The 24,376-nt window shown below is 43.8% G+C and overlaps 1 protein-coding gene across 1 annotated transcript; it reads right to left on the bottom strand.

Moving 5' to 3' along the window:
- On the bottom strand, positions 1–24,113 carry LOC133950584 (retinal guanylyl cyclase 2-like). The gene is made up of 23 exons (XM_062384643.1): positions 23,870–24,113; positions 23,489–23,719; positions 22,764–22,919; positions 21,892–22,034; positions 21,484–21,639; positions 20,952–21,101; positions 20,442–20,661; positions 20,276–20,351; positions 20,091–20,175; positions 19,889–20,005; positions 10,633–10,716; positions 9,833–10,009; positions 9,597–9,750; positions 4,620–4,763; positions 4,378–4,526; positions 3,946–4,109; positions 3,361–3,484; positions 2,987–3,055; positions 2,634–2,808; positions 1,615–1,713; positions 1,404–1,489; positions 1,206–1,291; positions 1–1,082 (listed from the first exon to the last, which is right to left on the bottom strand). Exons 1-23 carry the CDS (start codon positions 24,108–24,110, stop codon positions 995–997), a joined length of 3,174 nt encoding a protein of 1,057 aa, XP_062240627.1. The 5' UTR covers positions 24,111–24,113; the 3' UTR covers positions 1–994.
- Between the last annotated feature and the right edge of the window lie 263 nt (positions 24,114–24,376).

Genomic DNA, 24,376 nt, shown 5'->3' with positions numbered 1-24,376 from the left:
ACATTTTATTGATTTCTTGGTAACATGACAAACACAACAGTAACATCGAAATGCATTAATAAAACAACGATTGCAGAGTAAAAGTTACTAATCACGTTTCGCTGGATCTCACCTTTTTGCAATACCTTGAATTTACACATTATTAACCAATCCGGCTGTTGAACTAAACCTGTGTCTCATTTATTCTAATTAATATTTCAACAAACACTTGGTTCAAGGATATGGTTTGTTACATCATATCAAGTCTTTTAGATTGTATCACTTTGTTCTTGTCTTTCGTTATAAAAATAAGATACTGACAATTTCATCTCTGAATAAATTAATTAAAGACACTGATCACATGACTGATGGAATAAATCATTATATTAATCCAAATGTTACTGATCCTGTAGTAAAGTTTAGTATGGTTCACTAAACTGATAATGAACTGAAGTGTCTCATTGACTCTGCATGAAACAACACATTCAAATTACTTGTGACTGGATCATCTGTTTCACATCCGAAATTTTGAATGACTGTCGACAGCTGAACGATAACAATCAGAAGAAAAAACTCAGAAATGTTTGGATTTAAGTGGAAGGGTTAGGGTTAGGGAGGGTTAGGTTTAGAGTTTTCATTTGTGAAAGTGAGTATCTATGAAGTGAGGGCGACCCAGGGTTTGAACTTGTGTTTATACAACAGTCTAACTTTTTATTGTCTATTGTATCAGACCCACAGGAGGCACAGAAATTACTGGTTCAATATATACCTGATGAAGTGATATCAGACAATCACTTTCCAGATGTTACTCTTATTTATATTATAAGTATTTCCCTTATATGTTCATAACTTCATTGTGCTTTCCCAACGATTACAAATCTTGAGGTTCCACCAGTTTTATTGCATTTGGCTGAAAATGTTTCAATGGCTAAGAAAATATCCTTAAAGCACAGCGTTTGAGGTAGAGTTGGTGTGTGTGTGTGGGGGGGGGGGGTGGTGTGTGTGTGTGTGAATATTATTTTTTGTTTCTTTTCTGTCGGTCCAGAAATTTTTGTCGTCTCTCAACTGGAATCTCATCAAGACTGATACCATGGTTACTGGCCCTGAGAGATAGAGACAGACATGATGGACAGAGAGAGACAGAGAGGGACAGAAAGACAGACAGAGAAAGTTAACATATATTTAAATACAAATGATCATGTGTTTACATTTAAATAAACTCTTACCCTCCGATCACATCTGGAGGAACTGGAAGAGGTTTAGTGAAACCATCTTGCCCAGTAAGCCAATAGGTGTCCTCCGAGCCCTTCACCTGAAAAAAAAAACATCATCCACTTCATCATCAGTAATTTCAGCTGATGAAATATATATATATATGTAAAACAGATGAAAAACAGATGAAAGGTGAGAGTAGTTAATCAGACCTGAGCTTTCCTGGTTTCGAAGTGATATCCCAGTTTGAGGCTGGTCAGAACCTTCATCGTGGCCAGACTGATGTGGATCCTATAGGCTGGACACACAAAAAACTTACTTCAATAAATGTCATTCATCAAGTTCACGTTTCATGTTGACTCACAATCTTTCAAACTAGAGAAACAAAAGAAAATAAACTCAGATCAGAGTGTTTATACATACGCAGTCCAGAGGCTTCCATGTGTGATGCTGTGGTCACTGTGTCTCCAAACAGACAGTACCTGGGCATCATGAGTCCCACCACACCAGCTACGAGTGGACCTAAGCACATACACAGGTCACGTGATCAGTCAACACACCCACAGCGTGTGGAAGCTGGGACATATGTTTCTGATTCATCACATTTCATTAAGCTGACTCTTTTATCCAAAGCGATTTCAAATGAGTGCATCAACCATGAGGGAACAAACCAAGAATCAAGAAGGTAACATTTTTCTTCAAGAAAGCAAAATTACAAAGTGCGACATGTAAGCGACATTAGTGCTACTATTTTATTTTTTTAATTCAAGGTATAGTCGGAAGAGTTCTGTTTTTACATTGCGTTAGAAGATGTGTATACTTTCTATCCTGATGTCATTGGGGAGCTCGTTCCACCGTTTAGGAGTGGATCCCCCGTTTCCCCCCTTGTCTGTTCCATTTGGGAGTGCCAGAGGTGAACTGTCCCCCGCGCCCCCTCCCCTACCCCCGTCTCACACAGCATCAAGCAGGGAGCCTGCAGTTGCAGGGGGCGCCAATTTGCCCATTCCCCACACAGTGATATGATAGATAAAAGAAAACCGCTTCGCTGGCCAGATGATTTTTTTTCTTTTTATGTGCTCGTGCCGCCCCCCCACGTGACATGAAAAAGTGCGGCTGCCCGGTTCGCCTGTGCCCAAAACCGCCACTGCCTCCTTGACCTGTTATCTCCTGTCCTACATCTGGTCAACCTGTGGTCACCAGATTATTCTTCAATGAGACTCATCCTCATCTGCAGGCACCAAAGCTGACCAGTTAACCAGCTGACCAGTTATACAGCTGACCAGGTCACCAACAAGCACCAGGCCACAACAGAGCTGACAGTCAACCAGAGAGTTGGTCCAGAACTAATGTTCACTGTGCTTTGAGCAGTATGACGCCATGTTGACGACATGTTAACAACATGACGACATGTTAACGACATGTCGGGGCTGAGTGAGTATTACCTGAGTGCAGGCCAATGCGTATCTTCACTTTGATCTCAGGCATGTGTTTGATCTTAAAGGCTCCGATCGAGTGCAGGATGTCCAGAGACATGTTGGACACTTCAGCTGCATGTCGGGTTCCGTTCCGGTTTGGGACGCCTGACGCCACCATGTAGGCGTCTCCGATCGTTTCCACCTGAAAACAAAGCTTTGATGGATGCTCTGACTCTGTGGTGCATCATTAGACTTCAGTCAATCAGGAAGAAGAACAAACACTGATCTCAGTAATTCTCTAGTCATGTAATCTTAGTTAAAGGTCAAAGGTCACTTGTGTTAAGTAAGAGCAAATGTGTATGTGGAGTTAAACAGTTTACCTTGTAAACATCATGACTCGCAATGATGGCATCAAACATGGTGTAGAGGTCATTCAGGAGGTCAACCACCTACACACACACACACTTTTAGTTAAAAATGATCTCCTATAAAACGAACATCTAAAATCAACTAGACTTGTACTATATTTATTTACATTACATTTGTACTCTTGGAGAATCTCTAGTTTAAATGAAGCTCGGCCTCAGACTTTAACTGGATTGAATCAGCAGCTCTAAGGTTCAGGTGTTTTGGACAGGAGGAAAACTGAGAATTCAGCTCCCAATAAAATCCTTCTCAACATTAACACTGAAGGAATCCTAACCCAGGAAAAGACTACAACTCCCAACAAAACAGGAAGTAAGAGAGCAGATACCTCGATTGGCTCGCTGAGAGCTGAGATGGTTGTAAATCCAACGATGTCACTGAAGTAAAGAGTCGAATCGGAATAATGTTCAGGTCGAACGGGTTTCCCTTTTTTCAGAGCTTGAGCCACTGATCTGAAACAATGAAACATATAGATCATATCAATATACATAAATATATATACACACATACATACATTAGCCACCAACCTGAATAATAAACATATATCGGCTGTTTCCAGATCAGAGCAGAAGCAGCAGTTTGTTGGGATCTGTATCTGTCTGGAGGATTGACACTGACAGGAGACAGTCCTCCAGACTCTAACCTGCTCTCACTTTACACTTTAACAATGAACACGCACACTCATCACATCTAATTAGGACCAGAACAGAACAGAAGTTTGTTTGATTCACTCCAGAGTTGAGAATCATACACACTCTGTTCCCCTTCCACACACAGTCAGCACTTCAGGGTCAAAGGGTTAGGATGCGATCTGGAATCATAATCTAAAATCAATTAATAAGTTATTCACAGCCACCAGGTGTCACTGCTGTGTCAGACCTGTGTCTCATTCAAGGTTCTACTGCTGTCGTACTTGGGCAGGAGTTGTCCGATCAGTTTATCCGTCTTGCTCCTCTCGACCTCCAGCTCGTCTGTTCGTTCTCTGATCAGATCCTCCAGGTTTGAACTGTACTGCTCCAACATCCGCAGCATGGAGTCGATGATGTTCGCACGCTTCCCTCGATTTATGCCCCGAAACTGCAGATACACAATCAGATCAACACGTTAACAAAAAATACACAACACACAAATCACACAATCCCACAACATTAGAGTAGATGATGTTCCCCCACTTCCCTCGATTAACGCACTACCACATAATGTACATACAACACAAAACACACAATCGTACAAAAACACAATACACAGAAACACACACATATTCATCATCATGTAAAATACCAACTGGATTTTGTGTTGTATTGTGCAGTTTATCATGTGGCCAGCAGGGGGCAGCTGTTCCCACCTGTTTGAAAATGTCGTCGAAGCTCGGCCTCTTACTCGGATCTTCATTCCAACATTCGTTCATCAGACTGAGACATTCGCTCGGAGCTTCGTCCACCGAAACCACCGGCCTGAAGAGCGGAGGGGGCGTCTTTATACGCTCCACGATCTCTATCAGACAGACAGGCAGAGAGAGACAGGTGAGAGAGATGGGGGAGAGACAGACAGAGAGAGACGGGTGGTGCCTGGACCATCCTTTCTCACCGTGGGCGGGCATGTCCATCATGGCATACGGCAACGTGCGTGAGATCACTTCCTGTATGATGATAGAGAAACTGAAAACATCTCCGGCAAATGAACCTCCACGGACCGAGTTCCTCAGAAGCTCCGGGGCGGACCACAGCAGCTCTGAGAGAGAGACATGTTGAGAGAGAGAGAGAGACAGACAGACAGGTTGAGTGAGAGAGAGAGACAGGCAGAGAAACACTGACTGACAGAAAGACTAATTGCTCTTCTCTCTGTGTTACCCCGCCCCTTATGATGGCACCGCGAATGGCTGCCACGGTGTTGCGCTCTCTCGTGCTTTTCGGGTTTTTGTTTATTTGTACGTCTTCAGCACTCCCTCTACGATACTTTCTCTGGAGAAGAACTCCGACTGTCCGACGTTCCATTCCTCAAACCCTTTCACCGGACTTTACAGACCCAGACACTTTTTTGGAGATTTTGGTCGGAAGAGCAGCAGCTCTCTGTGGAGCTTGGAGGAGACGCAGGTGAGGGAAGCGCGCTGGAGCGCTGGTTAGACTGGTTAGACTGGTTAGACTGGTTAGACTGGTTAGACTGCAAGAGCGGGGGTTCCGAACTCCGCTCCCGGCGTTACACCTGGCAACTGTCCGCTCTCTGCCCAACAAAATGGATGAGCTGCTGCTCCTAAAGAAGATAAACAGGGATTTATCCGGATCTTCTGCTCTGTGCTTCACTGAAACCCGGCTTGGTGAGAGCATCCCTGACAGCATCCTTCAACGGCCGGGCTTCCAACTCCACCGCGTGGACCACGTTGTAGCAGATTAGGGAAAAACTCAAACAAAGGAGTATGGAGTGTAAACAAGTGAAGGAGCGTGACGGTAGGAAGGAGAAAAAAACCTGCTAAACAAGTAAAGAAAGATGACCAAGAACTGGATGGAGTGATGGCACCAACGTCCTGGACCCTGAGGAACAGAAGCTAATCCCTGGAGCCGGAAGTGGATTTTAAACCCATGGACCCTGCTCGGATCAGAAGGCGATTCCCTTAGTCCTGGATGGAACCAGCCAGATAAGTCCACTCTTAAACCCTCTCCTGGCTTCACCAAGCTCGCTTGCCTCTGGAAAATACCCCCTTCTCTTCCCTCTACCTGGAGATAAAGGCCCTCCTAAGCAAAAGAACAAACATTTCCCTTACTGCACCTTTTTCATTGGACCCTAACTCCCCTCTCCAACAAAACCCCCCACACACACACCAACAAACATTTGAACTTGAACTCTTAATGAACGTTTCTTCCACATGTTTACACAAAAGGACGGTTAATTGTTCTTATTTTGAAAAGAATTTGATTTCATGGTGTACTGAAGATTTTGGTTGAAAATTGTTATTTTTCTGTTGGTCTATCTATCGTACGTATTGGATTTGATGTTAACCTGAGTAAATTATATAATTGAAGATATACTGATTAACCTTATTTATGGATTCGATTTATTTTCCTATGATGTTTTGCGTAGCTAGGTACATGAGCTATCCGGGTTACCTCTCATACCGGGATATATTGTAAATATTGACAGGCTAAGAATCCCTGTCTGGAGCCCAACTTTTATTTTTTCTCCATTTAGAAAACCTACGCTACAGCGTTACGGAACTAACGGGGAAAACGAGGGGAGGAGGAATCTGCTTTACATCAACGAAAGTTGGTGTACAGTTGGTGCCACAGTGCTATGGAAAAAATGCACTCCTCAGCTAGAAGCCATTTCCATAAACTGCAAACCATTTTACTCACCGCGGGAGTTTTCCTCCTTTATTCTGGTCGGCGTGTACATACCACCTCAAGCCTGCGTGAGCGAGGCACAGAGGCACCTGGCTGCTCCAGCAAGGAGCCAAATCACCCGGACTCTCTTCTGATTATTCTTGGGGATTTCAACCAAGCAAACCTCAACCGTGAACTGGCAAAATACAGGCAGCACATTAAGTGTCCCACCAGGGACAAGAACACACTGGACCATTGCTACACAACTCTAAAGAATGCATATCGCTGTGTCCCCCGAGCAGCTTTGGGACTCTCCGATCACTGCCTGCTTCATCTCCATCCAAGCTACAGGCAGAAACTAAAATCTAGACTAAATCTAGACTCGTTGGTCCAGGAAATGGACCAACGAGTCTAGATTTAGCTGGAGCTACAGGCCTGCTTTGACTGCACTGACTGGAGTGTTTTTGAGGCTGCATCTTCATCTTCATCACTGGACAAACTCACCGACACTGTGACGTCATATATCAGTTTTTGTGAAGGCATGTGCGTACCCACTAAAACATACTGCATCTGTAATAACAATAAACCGTGGTTTAAAGCAAAGCTCAAGCGGCTTCGTCAAGCCAAAGAGGAGGTCTTCAGGAGTGGGGACATGATCCTGTTCAACCAGGCCAGGAACACACTGACTAAAGGCCGGCGAAAGCTTCTGCAACTGCGTCGGCGGCTTTTCACGCAGCTGTGTCGCAGGACTCTTTTTCATTCCTGCTTCCCAAAGCGCTGAGCATCTTACACAGCAGTTCCCCGCCAGAACACTAGGCAGAGTAATGTTTTTTGTCGAAGACGACCTTAGAGACGCCTTCTTTCTTCTTCGTCGATTGTTTATTAACATCGCCGCTGCGGCTCCTCGTAGCCTTTTTCTGGCGGATAAATCCTCCAGTCAGTGACGGGTTATACAAGTGGTCATACATTCAGATCTCTTCTGCCAAACGCTCTTCTATTTGGTCCATATTCGTTCTTCTAAATCTTCCGTTGTTTCTGCGGTTATAATGTGGAAACCGGAAATGCGACTCCGGAAAGGATGTAGTTAGCAGACCAATCACAGCCTTGCGGGCTGCGAGAGGCTTGCGGAGCTTTGCCGTCTAGTTAGAAAAATTGGGCGACGCACGTAAGCACGTAAGGGGCCCCGAAGGGCTCTTGCGCTTGCGGGGCCGTGAAAACGCAGAAGCATGTGCCGGCCTTAAGGAGATCAGAGTGGCAAAGAGAAGCTACTCGGAAAAACAGGTTTTCAGCTAACGACCCTGCATCAGTGTGGAGAGGCCTACAGGACATCACTAACTACAGGAAAACCTCCCCCCGCCCCATGGAGAACCCTAAACTGGCTGAGGATCTGAATGTGTTCTACTGCAGGTTTGATCCCCCCACATTAACACCTCTCACCCGCTCCAACCCAGACTTCACACAACCATCTGCACCCCCTTTTATCACCTCCTCCCTGACTCCCCACCAGCACTGAGGGTCCTTGAAGAGGATGTGTGCCAGCTCTTTCAGAGACAGAAGACAAGGAAGGCACCAGGCCCAGACGGTGTGTCCTGTCTGAAAGCCTGCGCAGATCAGCTGGCCCCCATCTTCACACGGATATTCAACAGATCTCTGGAGCTGTGTGAAGTCCCCTCCTGCTTCAAACACTCACCCACCATCATCCCAGTCCCTAAGAAACACTGCATCACCGGACTGAATGACTACAGACCCGTCGCCCTGACGTCTGTGGTCATGAAATCATTGGAAAGACTGGTGTTGACCCATCTGAAGGACATCACAGGCCCCCTGCTGGACCCCCTGCAGTTGCCTACCGGGCTCACAGGTCTGCTGTTCGTGGACTTCAGCTCAGCGTTCAACACCATCATCCCAGAAGTCCTCCTCATCAAACTCATCCAGCTCACTGTGCCTGCCTCCACCCGTCAGTGGATCACAAACTTCCTGATAGACAGGAAGCAGCAGGTGAGGCTGGGTGAAATAACATCCAGCACCCGGTCAGTCAGAACTGGTGCACCTCAGGGATGCGTGCTCTCCCCACTGCTCTTCTCCCTCTACACCAACGACTGCACCTCAGGAGACCCATCGGTTAAAATCCTAACATTTGCAGACAACACTTCAGTCATCGGCCTCATCCAGGATAATGATGAGTCTGAATACAGGCGGGAGGTCGAACAGCTGGTCCTGTGGTGCCGTCGCAACAACCTAGAGTTGAACACACTTAAAACCGTGGAGATGACAGTGGACTTCAGGAGGAGCCCCCCAGTACTGCTGGCACTCAAAATGCAGCCCATAGTAGATCTTACTGATCTTCATATGAATACTGCTTATAATAATCAGCTCCCTCTATTTCTGTGACGGTGACATGACGTCATACAAAATTGCACCACCAGAAATTTCAGGCTAAAATCGCCACTGGTGTGAACGCATCATTAGTGTCGACATGGAGGGTTAGGGTTAGGGGGGGCACTTTCAGATGTGCCCCACAAATCTGCCTAGCAACTTGACTTGAATAACTTGAAACGCGACTCCAGGTCCACCCAGCAGAGAGAAGTGTTAGAGTTGATGAGTGTGTTTGGAGAATAAGCTCCACCACGTTAGATTTCTAATTGTGTGTAAAGTTGTTTCACTCTTCAACCCATTTGACTTGACTACGTTACACAGATTATTATTCTGCAGAAACAGATTTACTGTGATCAACTGAAACGTGATTATTTAAAGTCACATTTTAAGAGCAGCTGTTTAAAGTAGCTTAACGTCTCCTAAAGCTCTTTATTCAGAGTATTGATGTTGACGTTGATGTGAAGCTATGTGTCTGTCTAATCTTTTACTTTGTTGCAGTCATTTTACTTTAATGCTGTTTTATAGACAACATCTTTGTGTGGCGCAGAGCGCTAAAGCATGTGAATTGTATTTGAAATATGATTTCTGCTTACTTCTGGCACTCAAAATATAGCCCATAGTATATCTTTCTGGACTATATAGGCCGACTGCTTATAATAATCAGCTCCCTCTATTTGTATGACGGTGAAATGACGTCATACAAAATTGCCACACCAGAAATGTCAGGCTAAAGTCGCCACTGGTGTGAACGCATCATTAGTGTCGCCATGGAAGCATACCTAACCCTGACCATTTTATCCAGGGGTTATATAAACACATGTTAGCATATATAAACATAAATCAAAATAAAAAAATAGAAATAAACATGTCTTACCTTGTGGATCCTCAGAGAGACTGAGGCTCTGAGAGTGAAGGATCATGGGAAGTCCGTAATCAGTGATTTTCAGAACAAAACGTCCATCAACTAAACAGTTTGTTGACTTCAGTCGACCGTGACTCAAACCTCGAAGATGAAGATACTTCATACCCTGAGACACACACACGATTGAATTATTATTATTATCATTGATATTATAAACATGATTATTATTATTAGTGTCTGAGCAGCACCTTGATCAGGTCCATAAGCAGCGAGGACTTGAACATCCAGTCCAGCCTCATGGTGGCCTCAGCGAGCAGATCAGCCAAACTCCCTCGAGGACAATGTTCAACAACGAGAGCGAAGATCCCAGAATCCAGAAAGAGTCCAAGATATAAGTTCAGGTTCTCATGTCTCATCTCCCGTAACTGAACATAGCACAGAGCATTTTAACATCTCCATCTGAAAACTTCAAAACGTATCAATATACTAAATAAATGAATCAATAGTTACTATGCTAATATTTATATTAACATTATATCAACTTATTAACTGATATACCAGTGGTCTGGCGGCCTGTGATATCATTCCAGATGATTCGATTTTTATCAGACTGACACATTCACAGGAGCTGATCTCCATCATGACAACAATATTATTTCCTCTTCATCAATTTGTCTTCAAAGTAAAAGCTCCAGATTCACTTTGTGGCTGTAAGGCTTTATACTGAGCTGAAGGACAGAGCTGTTATTTTGAAAGGTTTAGAACTTGGTCTGAAGATTGTGTCGGTTGTTTAACAGATGTATGAAAAGAGCTGTTCAGTAAATAGTTCAAATTTATATATAAACCACAAACTCGTCAGTGCAGATAATCTGTGAACACAAAGTTTTCTAACTTCACTCGGCTCCATAGCATGTTTATAAAGTCCAGCACCCCCTGCTGGGTGCAGCCAAACCTACTGGCCAATCCCTGAAATATTGTATGTTAATCAATATACAAATCAATATATTGATCAATAATTAGTCATTAAGTCAACGTGAAATCTACGTACATGGTTAAACAGACTCTGGGTGTTTTGATTGACAGCCGTCATCGTCTTTCCAGCAGGAATCTTTTTCATCCAAACCCAGTCGCCCTGGTAACAATGCAACCAATCAGAGAAAGAGTCAGTGTGTCAGTGAGACAATACAAACAATACACAATAAGACAGACGTGCACACACAGTGCGACAGTGAGACATGTGCATAGTGAGACAATTAGAGGTGGAGGAATTAATCGTTTTTTGATGCATCAGGTGAACGATGGATTCAGAGACTGAACATAATCGATTCATGTTTCCTGCCACGCCCGTTTATCCAGGAACATAAATATGAATTCATCAGGTTTTTATAAAGATCAGTTCTAAGTGTGATTATTAGAAAACATCAGAGGAGCAGAATCTCTTGTTGAGGAGTAATGCTCCTCGATTCAGCCAGGGGGAGCCACACTGATACAGACTTAGGACGTAGCACACGTGGAGATCACTGACCACCAGTGTTGCCATAGTTACTTTGAAAAAGTAACTTAGTTACTTTACAGGTTACTTGATTGTAAAAGTAACTCAGTTACTTTACAGATTACTTGATTTTAAAAGTAACTAAGTTAGATTACAAGTTACTTTATTAGTAACATTCAGCAGCAGCCGACAACACCCCCGCCGCCTCAACATAAAAATGACAACCGGTTTTGCCAACACTCACTTTATTAGAAACCGCCAGAGGGGGCCCCCCACACGAACGGAGGGTTCCCCCAGCGGCGCCGTAGCTGAGGTGATCCGCAAGACGGGATCGACACGCGCAGTGGCGGTTCTACATGGAATGTGACCCCTTCCGAGCGCCCCCCCCCCACACACACACACACACACACACACACCCCACCCCGAAACACAATTCTGCACAACACAGTATAAGTTACAACATCTAAGTGGAAAAAAGTTAACAAAACATAGATAAAATATTATGAATAATTTATAGGTTTTTGATGGCAGGTCAGGGAAGTTCTTAATATGTTTTTGTTTCTAAGAGTCTTCTTAATTTGTTGGTTCTCATAGAGTTTAGAGACATAAATTACACACTGGTCTCTCCTCATGTCCTACCACATTGACTGTGAACCAAAGAGCGAGACAGGCTTCATCGTTCTTTCTTTCAACCCTAACCCTAGCCCCGGGGACTGTGTGTGTGTGCTGTCCGCGACACACACAACACTGTTCAGGAAGCCACTGCAGAGGGGCGGCTCTTCAGTCAATCTTCCTGTCTACGGTGAAAGAGCGATTTGTTTACTGCTCCGCCGTTAAAGAGATGCGGACGTTAAAACATTGGGCGCGCCACACAGTTTGATAATCACTGCTCTACACAGTGGACCCCCCCCCCCCACCCCCCCCTTGTCTGTTCCATTTGGGAGACCAAGAGGTGAACTGTCCCCCACGCCCCCTCCCCCTCCCCTTTCTCACACAGCATCAAGCAGGGGCACCAATTTGCCAATTCCACACACAGTGCAGTGTTAATTTTGGCAGCTATTTTTGATTTAGTCTTAGTCTTAGTCTTTTGACGAAAATGCAATTTAGTTTTAGTCACATTTAGTCATGTTTATCCTTCTTAGTTTTAGTCTAGTTTTAGTCGACTAAAACAAATATGGCGACGCCTGCGAGCTAGTTCTGGCAGGCAACTCGAGCTGCGCTCGGCTCGGTCCTTCAAGATTCACTACATGGGAATCGGACGTCAAGCGTCTGCGCCACGACTCCCGCGGGCCTCTCAGCGCGCACCACATCCTGGAGGAGCTGCGCACCCGAAGCGTTTAATTCATCGGGTCTGAGCCACGAGATAGTTTCAACTACTTCTTGACTGAAGGCGGCTCCGCGAGGCCGAACAAACGCTGGTGGCAGCGTCACTGACGGCAGCTTCGCTGACGGATTCTTCCCGGGACATCTCTGCTCTACCAACTTCTCCCTCACCGCGGGATGTTGTCCCTCGGAGGCAGAGGAAGCGCGCCTGGATCCGCTGGGGCCGCTGGGGCTTTCATCCTGTCTCCTCTGCTGAATGAAGTCTGCACTGAACGTTATAAATGAAACAATTCAGGCTGGAATCACACGCCATCTTCCCTGCACGTGATGTAAACAAATTACGGGACCGGCTCGTGTTATAGTACTTCCTGGTACGTCACTCCAGCAGGATTATGGGATTGTAGTCCATTCTCCAGCCATGGGTCTGAAGCTTCTGTCTCCTGACGACAGTACCTTTCCCAAAGGAATCAAATGCTAGCAGGTAATATGTTTTGTTATTCCGGAAACTTTCAATTATATAATATAGTATATATGTGGGTGGAGTGGTCTTCCTCCAACCAAGGGTTGGGGTTCAATCTTGTGCAGGGTGCTGGGCCCTCAGGTGGGCCCTCATAGATGTTGAATGCAATAATTGTAAATAACTTGTATATATGACTTTCTTATGACTTCTGGCATGCGATGATTTCGCAACGGACGTGCCATGTGCTATATTTATCGCATTGCACATGCCCGAGTTTCAGGGATAGGAAGGGAGCGAAATGGCTCACTCCTCAGCTACTTCCATCAGCACCTCCGGTAAAACAAAGTTTATTACAGCTGCGCGAATAACACGCGCATGAGGTAACTAACGAATGATCGAATATTAAATTCGCGGGCAACTATTTTGTCTTCGGATTGTCAACTACAATCGGGTGCACTTTGAGGAAGTGCACCAGAAAATTCTGGACATCCTTCATTGGATGTGAGAGAGTGGTGGTTTACTGTTGTGTCAAGACACCACAACACTTCTGTGCGCAGCGTTGTCGTAAGGCCTGCATGATTATGGCCAAAATCATAATTACGATTATTTAGATCAATATTAATATCATGATTATTCATACATTTTAGGAACAATATATTTTTATAGCATTTTCATGTTTAAAGGCACAAGAACACTGCTTCACTTCCATGTTGTGCTACATTCCAGCTAATGTACACATCTTTCATTAGGTCCTGGGCAATCGACTCTCCTGTCGGTTCTTATGGGAAAAAATTACGTCTGTAAGCATTGACTCTTCATTGCAAATTACAATCAATGCAGTGAATTGTCAGGGACATGTACGGCTCCATTGTTGTGCTTGATCATTGCTCACAGTATATATTGGACACATGTCTTTGGCCAAATGAAATGCGATCGCATCAGTTATTCCAGTGTGTCTTCGGGAAGGGGATGGATACGCTGTCGCACCATGCTTGGTCGTTTATGGTTTTCTCTGTTGACGTTGGACATGGACGGAGATTCAGGGAGGTAATGTTAGTTTTGGCCTTGATGCACTTGTTGTACTATGGTTTGTGGGTCGTTTTTTTCAGGTGGTTAAACAAGGTAGTTGTATTGCTATGCGGCGCAAACACAACTCTAAACGCACTCTGGCATGATTTGTTCTTGGTTATCATCACTTGCCCTGAATTCCAAAACTACCATACAACGGTTGATGATCCTTTTCGAAGGACTAGCTCCTCGCCTTCTGCTCCTGATAATTGATTCACCTTTCACACGACACCGTGATTGGCTACTCTCTGTCTCTACTCTCTAAGAAATACCGGAACTGGCTGCAGACAAAACGTTGTTCTGGCTACCGCTGCAGGGTGCGTGCATGACAACTCCCATTTTGTTCTCCCTCTGGTGGTTAGCGAATGTTAGTCGAGAAAGCGCTTGATTTGATATGTAGCAAAGCACGCATTTTAAATGTCAATATTGCTGACGATCATGCAATTCGATTAATTGTGCAGCCCTAGTTGTTGTGGCTCCCTTTGTCACTCTGAGGTCTGTAAATAGATAGATAGATAGATAGATAGATAGATAGATAGATTACTTTATTCATCCCCGAAGGGAAATTAAGTCGTCATAGCAGCCGGTACATTTGATTACAATAAAATACAATACAATAGAATAAAATATCGAGGTAGAAAGAATAAAAACAGAAACACAAGATAAATAGGTAGATAGGGTGCAGTGGCAGATGATGGTAATAGTACTGATGATATGATGGTAATGTTATTGTTAGATAGTATATAAAAATTGTATAGTGTATATATATAATATATATTTATATATGATAGTAATTATACCAATATAATAGCAGTATATAGTAATAATAGCAGGAACAGTATATATAATAATAGTCAAATATAATAATAATAATAATCATAACATGTACACATGTATAAATATGTGTATATAGACTTATATATACAAAGAATATACAAAGAGTATGATATAATATATAGTACGGATATAAGTATTTTGCGATGCAATAGATAATATAATGTACTATGAGTGTAAGAATATGTAGACAGAGTGTGCAAAAGACAATATTATTGTATAAAATGATGAATTGAGACAGGTATATTTAATTTAGTTCAGTGATGGTGGCTCTGACAGAGGTAGATGCGTTGTACAGTCTCATTGCGGTTGGGAGGAACGACTTCCTGTATCGTTCCTTAGAGCAGCGGGGTTGAATGAGTCTTTGGCTGAAGCTGCTCCTTAGCTTGTCCAGTGTTTTGTGGAGGGGTGAGACGGATTGTCCATGATTGCCAGCATTTCAGGTGGTTTGCTGGACTTAGAGTGTTAAATTCTGGGGTATAGGTTGCCATGTGCCAAGTTCACAATATATTCTCCGACAGCCAGGGCAGTTGGGGGGAACCTCACCAGGCAGTATATAGTCTCCCGCGACAATGTTCCTACAGCGAATGACCACACCACGGGGGTGCATGGTGCGCATCACAGTTTCACAGGTAGCATATTCTCCTGCAGGCATGCGCCATGGAGAATGGCCCCACCGCGGCGGTGAATGGCGCACATAATCAGTTTCACAAGGTAGCATATTCTCCTGCAGGCATGCACCTATGGCGATTAGCTACACCGCAGTGGCATGGCTCACATAACAGGCTCACTAGGTAGCATATTCTCCAGCAGGCATGCGCCTATGGAGAATAGCCACACCGCAGTGGCGTGGAACACATAACAGGCTCACTAGGTAGCATATTCTCCAGCAGGCATGCGCCTATGGATAATAGCCACACCGCAGTGGCGTGGAACACATAACAGGCTCACTAGGTAGCATATTCTCCAGCAGGCATGCGCCTATGGAGAATAGCCACACCGCAGTGGCGTGGAACACATAACAGGCTCACTAGGTAGCATATTCTCCAGCAGGCATGCGCCTATGGAGAATAGCCACATCGCAGTGGCGTGGAACACATAACAGGCTCACTAGGTAGCATATTCTCCAGCAGGCATGCGCCTATGGAGAATAGCCACACCGCAGTGGCGTGGAACACATAACAGGCTCACTAGGTAGCATATTCTCCAGCAGGCATGCGCCTATGGAGAACAGCCACACCGCAGTGGCGTGGAACACATAACAGGCTCACTAGGTAGCATATTCTCCAGCAGGCATGCGCCTATGGAGAATAGCCACACCGCAGTGGCGTGGAACACATAACAGGCTCACTAGGTAGCATATTCTCCAGCAGGCATGCGCCTATGGAGAATAGCCACAACGCAGTGGCATGGAACACATAACAGGCTCACTAGGTAGCATATTTTCCAGCAGGCATGCGCCTATGGAGAATAGCCACACCGCAGTGGCGTGGAACACATAACAGGCTCACTGGGTAGCATATTCTCCAGCAGGCATGCGCCTACGGAGAATAGCCACACCGCAGTGGCGTGGAACACATAACAGGCTCACTGGGTAGCATATTTTCCAGCAGGCATGCGCCTATGGAGAATGGCCACACCGCGGCGTTGAATGGCGCACACATAACAGATACCGATTCATCCGTCAGGCTCCAAATCTGTGCAGTGTTGGGGGGTTACAGTATTAGCGCATCACTCTCATCATTCCTGTGTTAGCATTTGGGGAGTGATTAAGTTGGAGCCTAGACGCCAAACACAAACATGTTCTACTGTGAATAATAAATATCGTAATAAATAAGATAAATAATCAAACGTGAGTTGTCGGACTGAAATGGAGCGAAGCCAGCGAGCTAGCTCTGGCAGGCAACTCGAGCTGCGCTTCTTCAGTCATGTGCCATACATCAGGCGACATAAATCATGTGACATATATCAGGTGACATACTTCAGTTGCCACAATAAGCCACAGCACTCATCCACCGCATTAGGCGGTCTGTTTAAGCAGAGGGAAATCCCATCTGTCCAACCATACCCGAGCGTCTTGACCCCATGGTATTCATCCAATTCCTACAGAACAGTGAATAGATCAAGAACCAATAACCTTGTCATGTGTCAATGCTGCTACAATAGAAAAGCTATGAATCCTCAATGATGACAGTCTTACCTAACATTTACCTTGGCTTTATATTTCCTTATTACTGAATTGTTGTCAAGGTGAGTCAGAGTATACGATAACGGAAGCAGTCTAATAGGAAATCTGACAAGGACGCTTATTTAATCCTCTACATGACCTTATCCTCTCTAGTCTTAGAAGAACACATGTTCACAACAAGTCTGATAGATCTTGTCGAGACTTCTGAATTGTCATTGTTAAGAATAATACTGCTTTCTGTTCTTTCTCCTCTATGATCAAACGCTTGCATCCCTCTTCGACCAATCAATGGTCGAAAATGCATGACGAGATCTCCTCAAAGCTTCGCCATCCCTGCCAGAGCTGAGGCCTAACACCTGGATGCTGTCCCCGCACTCACTAAGATGTTGCACCACTATGACTGCAACACTCCATCATCAATGCTACTCATGCTATGTTGGACACCACAAGAAGGAATATTGACTCTCAAACATCATCTGCAGCCTTGATGTTTTAATGTGTAATCTCCGCTGCATAAATCCTTTGTTGCATGTCAGATCTCGGGATCCATCACGTATCCGCGTCCGGAGTAGTCACAGGCATGTTTCGGCGCGCCTTCATCCCCTCAAATGGTGACGATACAATGCGAACGATGCCAAGGGATTCATTGCACCCTTGCCATGGCATACATCTGTTCCTGTCCATCCTGGGAGAGGGATCCCTCACATGTGGCTCTCTCTGAGGTTTCTACTTTTTCCCCTGTTTATGGGGTTTTTTTGGTAGTTTTTCCTTACTCTTGTCGAGGGTTAAGGACAGGATGTCGCATTTGTTAAGCCCGATGAAACGATTCATGTTTTGGATATTGGCGATACAAACAAAACATGTGAATGAATAATTTGTATGTGTTTTGCTGACTGATTATTTTATTGCATTTCAGGTGGTTTGCTGGGCTTAAAGGTGAAATTCCGGTGCATATGTTGCCATGTGCCAAGTTCACTATATTCCCGTATAGGGAACCTCACCAGGTAGTATATTCCCCCGCAGACAATTTGGCTACAGCGAACGACCACACCGCGGCAGTGAATGGCACACATAACAGTTCACTAGTTAGCATATTTTCCTGCAGGCTAATGCCCCTACGGAGAATGGCCACACCGCGGCGGTGAATGGCGCACACATAGCAGATACCGATCCGTACGTCAGGCTCCGACTATGTGCAGTTTTGGGGGGTTACAAGTATTTGCTCATCACTCCCATCATTCCTGTGTAATCATATAGGGGAGTGATTAAGTTGGAGCCTAGACGCCAAACACTAAATCTGTTGTAATAAATGTATTACATGATCAAACGTGAGTTGTCTGACAGAAATATGGCGACGCCTGCGAGCTAGTTCTGGCAGGCAACTCGAGCTGCGCTGCGCCAATCACGTGACATACATCACGTGACATACATCATGTGACATACCTCAATCTCCACAACCAGCTATAATACACACCCACCTTATCAGGTGGTCTATTTAACCAGAGAGACATTTCCCATCAGCCCCTCTTTCTCGCACTGCTGCTGCAGTATTGCTACCTGTTGCTTCAGTCCCTCCACCACCCCAGCATCCACCTGTAGGCCCAGCATCCACCTGTAGGCTCCAACGGGGGGTTACAAGTATTTGCTCATCACTCCCATCATTCCTGTGTAATCATATAGGGGAGTGATTAAGTTGGAGCCTAGACGCCAAACACTAAATCTGTTGTAATAAATGTATTACATGATCAAACGTGAGTTGTCTGACAGAAATTCCATTTTAGTCTAGTTTTAGTCACATTTAGTCATTTTTATCCTTCTTAGTTTTAGTCTAGTTTTAGCCACATTAAACTCCTTTTCTATAAAAACATATAGCTGCAGCCTAATAGCTTAAAAATATATATTTAGTTTTAAATGTGAAAACAAATAGGGAGAGCAGGTCAGACTGGAGCTGGACACCGAAACTGAACATCGGTAGAAACCAACTGCAGCTTCTGCTCTGATGAAGAAGCTGAGGGGCTGATCTCTGATCAGCTGAGACCAGAGAAACAACTGAGACCAGAGAAACCCTGTTTTCATGGTTTCCACTGTTGAGAAGCAGTGAGTCACTGAGAGGCTGCTCCACGAGAACGAGCTCTGCTTTCACTGTGTCTCTGAGCGAGTGCGCGGGGCGGGGGGCGGAGCCTCGGGACCGGTGCGCTATCTGGGAGCGCTATCTGGGGCGCACACACACACAGACACACTCACTCGCCCGCTCCTAATACTTCATGACGGCCTGATACGATGATGTTTTAAAAATTATTGTGACTTAGTCAACCACCAACATTTTCGTCTCGTCTCGTCAACGAAAGTTAAAATAGATTTAGTCATAGTTTTTATTTTCCAAGATTCGTTTTCGTTACGTCTTCGTCTCGTCTTCGTCTCGTCTTAGTCTCGTCTTCGTCATGGAAAAAGGGTCGTTAACGAATATATTACGTCATCGTCTTCGTCAACGAAATTAACACTGACACAGTGATATGATAGACAATAGAAAACTGCTTCGCCGGCACGATGACTTAGCTAATTAATTAACTAACCCTACACTAAGTGACAAACAGGTTCTTCTCATGAAGTGAATCCTGTTGTGTTGATGTGTTCAGTTCCATCAGCATCTGTTGGACTTGTGTTCTGGGAGAAGATCCTCACATGAGACTGAGCTTCATTCACTGATCATAAAGTTTCTCTGTAGTTTGACTCTAGTTGAGTTAAGAACAGAGGAAGTTGATCCTTGTTAACATCTATGAGACAAACTTTGAATATGAGACATATAACATGTGTTTGATCGACCGACAGTTGCAGAGTGAGACAGGTCCACATTGAGACAGTGAGACAGGTCCACATTGAGACAGTGAGACAGGTCCACAGTGAGACAGGTCCACATTGAGACAGTGAGACAGGTGTACCTCCAGTATTCCGATGTTGGAACTCTCAGCTGACGTCAGGATGTAACTTCGAGCGATCGAGCGAAGCGGAGTTTTAATTTCCAGAAGACTCCTCATGATCGACTCGTCGTTCAGCTTCTATGACAACAACAACAACAACAACGTGATCAGCAGCTCGTTGTTGTTTACCTGCAGACGACCAGGTGATGACATCACCACTGACCTTCCTGCTGACTTGAGTGTCGATGAAGACGATGTCGTCCAGAGTCAGGATCAGTTTGGTGACATTCGTTGATCTCTTGTACTTCCTGTGCAGACGTCACCATTATTTGTATTATTATAATCATTAATAATAATATCATTGTGTGTGTGTGTGTGTGTGTGTGTGTGTGTGTGTGTATCCTTGACCTGATCCAGTAGAGAAATGCTCCAATCAGAGCAAAGAGCAACAGGAAGATGAATATCATCGTCACCGTGTCGAGACCTGCACAAACAGGAGATTACCTACCATGTGACAGCAGGGGGCGCTAACCCTCTACATGTACAAACATGTGACATGGTATGAGTAACTCACCGCCGCTGCACGTCTCCTCTGGACTGAACCAACAGAAGCTGGCTTTGGGGGGTTTTCCTCCGGGGAAGATGAACGAGCGGCTCAGGGGTCTCAGAGCTCCGACCAGCCCGTCTGTGTCTGTCGCAGCGAGCGAATGTGTCGGCACAAGTCGATCGCCATCGCTGTCCAGCACCACGTACCTGGCCTGCAGGCCACGCCCCTTTTTACCTCCATATAAAACCTAAGAAAAACAACATGTTAAACAGAGGAAGGTGATGATGTCATCTGACTAGGATCAAGATCAGGGCCAGGCCATCATCATATCCGTACAGTCAGAAGTCCTAGATGATCTATGAACTTCTTTCTATTATCTATTAATTATCTATAACTTTTTTTAATCTACGAGATTCATCTGTTGAGTGAAAGTCGCTAACGTCGACTGTAGTATCTGATTCGTTGTTTTGAAAGACCATATCTTTAATTCATTTGTTTTCATTTAGTCTCTGCATCAAACTACTTTTAATGTCTGACCTGATTAAAGCCTTTGAAATCAAAGCCTCCATCTGATTGGATAAGGTGGTCACCCGTCACCCAGTGCCCACCTCCTGCCTGACGACGCTCCTCCACCGCCTTAGCAACGAAATACACCATGTTGAAGATGGTTCCGAACATCGGAGAAACCTGCGGAAAACATTCGACACCGAACTTCATCTGGTGATTTTATACTGAAATCCTGTGACACAACTTCAACGTCTCGTTGTCAAGCTAACTCATGCTAACTCAAGCTAACTCACGCTAATTCAGGCTAACTCAAGCAAACTCACGCTAACTCAGGCTAACTCAGGCTAACTCACGCTAACTCACGCCAATGATGACACATTAAGTTCCTTTCTTCGTTACATGTAAACTGAAATCCTCAGAGGTTCTAAAATAGTTTTTCACTGCTTAACTAGTTGAGTCAAAAATTAGGAATGAAATCATTTCTGTTGATCCAACTTGTACACTTAACATCTCCACCCTCATGTTTTGTTGTAGAAGTTGTGTATTTGTGTTGTTTGTTTACCTCTGTTGCAGAGACAGCTGACCGGATCTCTCGGCTGATTTGAGCCTCACGGAAAGCTTCGTAGAAACTCTGGTCGGACGCGATAGTGACAGTCAGGACGGAGCTGTAGGCGTGACGCAGCTGCGTGTTGTTGGTCAGCTGAGGGAACACTGTGTCCTGATTGAGCAAGAAAACACAAAAGGAACCAATCAGAACTAAGTTTCAAACATTTAAACACATTTAAAAGACAAATTGAAAAAGGGTTTGAGTTTCTTAATACACACACACACACAGACACACACACACATTCAAAGCCTTAACAGAGATATAAACTCTCTGTGTGCTCTCATAGTTGATTGATCACTTTAGTATAACATTGATAAGTTATTGACCTGTTTTGATTGAAGTTGTCACCTGTCAATCACTCACCTGGTACGGCATGGCGTACAGCAGAGTGTCGTACGGTATAAACACATAACCATCAGAAACCATCCCCATGTCCAGAGCAGCCAATAGGAGCTCTCTCTGATCCTCTCCACCAATCAGAAGAGAGCTCATGCACATGATCACAACTGCAACAGAAACAATAACAATCGTTTTTAATGTTATCCGGATTTAACTGTGACAGAAATAAAACTTTTACTCTAAATCTACTTTATTTACTTGACTTTAAATTGGTGTGGGAACTCAAATGAATTCTTAATTATTTTTTTAAGTTTAATATTAATTTAATTTAATCAATATCTGTTTTATAAGAATTATTGTTATACATTAGTAATATTATTTGATTCTATCCTCGATACTAAAAGAGGAGGCTACTTGGTCTGTTGTTAGTTTTGGTTTGTTGAGGATTTTGATTAAACATTTTTAACCTTTTCATTATTTTTAACGTTCTTCAGCGTGTTCTGGATCATCAATAAACCCACTCATCTCCACATGACCCACAACTATACAACCAAAATCAACACTTTAATTGATGAGTTCATTGACTGGAAATGAATTGGCAATAAAGATTAATGTCTCACATTAGAAATGATTCACTGAACAATCGACTGATTATTAAAACAATGAAACATTGCTGATATGAATAATAAAAATGAAACAGTTAAACGTGTTACCTGATGTTTTTCTACAGAACCTGATGTTGATATTTAACTTTAGATTTTCAACTCATTCATGATTCATCTATGATTATAGATAATAATTCAAAACAATAAGAATATTATCTAGAACCTGATGATGTGAGGTTAATTAACAGCATCTACAGTCTCGTTGTTTATATAAGATCTTTCAGCTCTGACCTTTGACCTTGTCGGCCTCTTTGATCTCTTTCAAAGCCTCACGAGCTCCGACTTGGGTCCTCGTTTCCATGGTAACCACTGGGCCAATCGGGAGGCCCATGGCCCGGAGCGCAGAGGCCACTTCCTGCCCGGTGCTCTCCCATAGGTTGGAACGAGCTGATGAAGACGATGAAGAGGAGACGCAAACACAAATTAAACTTCTTTTATTTATGGAAATCACTGTTTTTATGTTCATAATAATGATTTTACAAAAGTATACAGAATATATATATTGATGTAATAAAATGTTTATAAATATAATATCTACTTAAAGTACTGTTAATACAACATAACATTTACTCATTTAGATATTATAATATCGATTTATATCACTGGATTGTTTGTAGTATATTTATTTTTTATTTTTCTCTTCTTCGACAAAAACATGTAAATAAGTAAATTCAATTTCATATTAAAAATGAAGTTAAAGTTAAACCCTGTGAAAACTATGTTTTAATACTGTAAACCTTATTTAAATTACCTCAGATCTTCATTATATAAAGTGTGTATTCAAACGATCATATACACACAATATAAATAATATAAACAAGTATAAATATTAACCCAACCTTTATCAAGTTAAAATATTTTACAATAAATGTAATCATTTTTTATTAATTAATTTTTAAGTCATATGAGGCGAAACTGAAACGAGACCACTCCCACCATATGATGTCATATGTCACCTGAGATAACGCCGACATGCGCCCATTGGAAGGACTTGAGCACGGTGAACAGAACCCTGCTGGGAGGAGTGATGGGCGGGAAATTCGGCCAATTAGCATCTAGACAGCCGGGAGATGCAAGCCCCACCTCCCAGTGCTCAGCCAATAAGGATGCCGTGTGACAGAGGGCGGGGTTAAATGGTCCAATGTAGGCGTGGCCATAACCCTCCATCTCTCCAAGTTCTGTCAGAGCTGAGATAAAACCAGAAAAAGTTAAATCATAGCGATAGTTATATATGAAAATGTAAACAGAATTCAGCAAAGTAAAAACTATGCATTTGAAAACTAAGTTCCTAGTTAATTTATTATAATAACACAGAGCTTAGGGTTGTGTGAACAAACCTTTGGAGGTGGAGCAGTCTTCATCCAGCAGCTTCACGTCGTACCAGTAGCCTCGGCTCAGGCTGCTGTCGCTGCGTAGCCGTGACAGCGCCAGGTTAGCTGCCGCCGTGGGCATGGCCCGAGAGAACATGGGGTCACATGACCATGGACCAATCAGAGCCAGTTTGAAAGTAGCCGCCCAAACTTCCGAAATGCTTAGTAACCAAAGACACGCACATAGCAACCTCAGAGGAAGCCACATCCTGACAATCTGGAAAAAAAACATCAACATTTAACTTTTTTGGTTTCCATAGCAACACGAGCGTCATCACCTCTCTGATGAAACTTATCATTTGATTCTGATCGAGCAACACATCGAACAACAGGATCAAGTTCTGATTCAAAATGAGAAGGAGAATGCATTTAAAATAAAAAGACTCAGCCGCCAGGATATTAAACTAAAACTCTAAACTATGAACATTTGAAGAAGGGACAGGAAGCTAAGTCAAAGACACACACAAGAGAAGA

This window comes from Platichthys flesus, unplaced genomic scaffold (genome assembly GCF_949316205.1).
Source record: "Platichthys flesus unplaced genomic scaffold, fPlaFle2.1 scaffold_43, whole genome shotgun sequence".
NCBI classification, from domain to species: Eukaryota; Metazoa; Chordata; class Actinopteri; order Pleuronectiformes; family Pleuronectidae; genus Platichthys; species Platichthys flesus.
The sequence above is the reverse complement of the archived record's forward strand: the minus strand, read 5'-3'. Positions and strand labels throughout refer to the sequence as shown.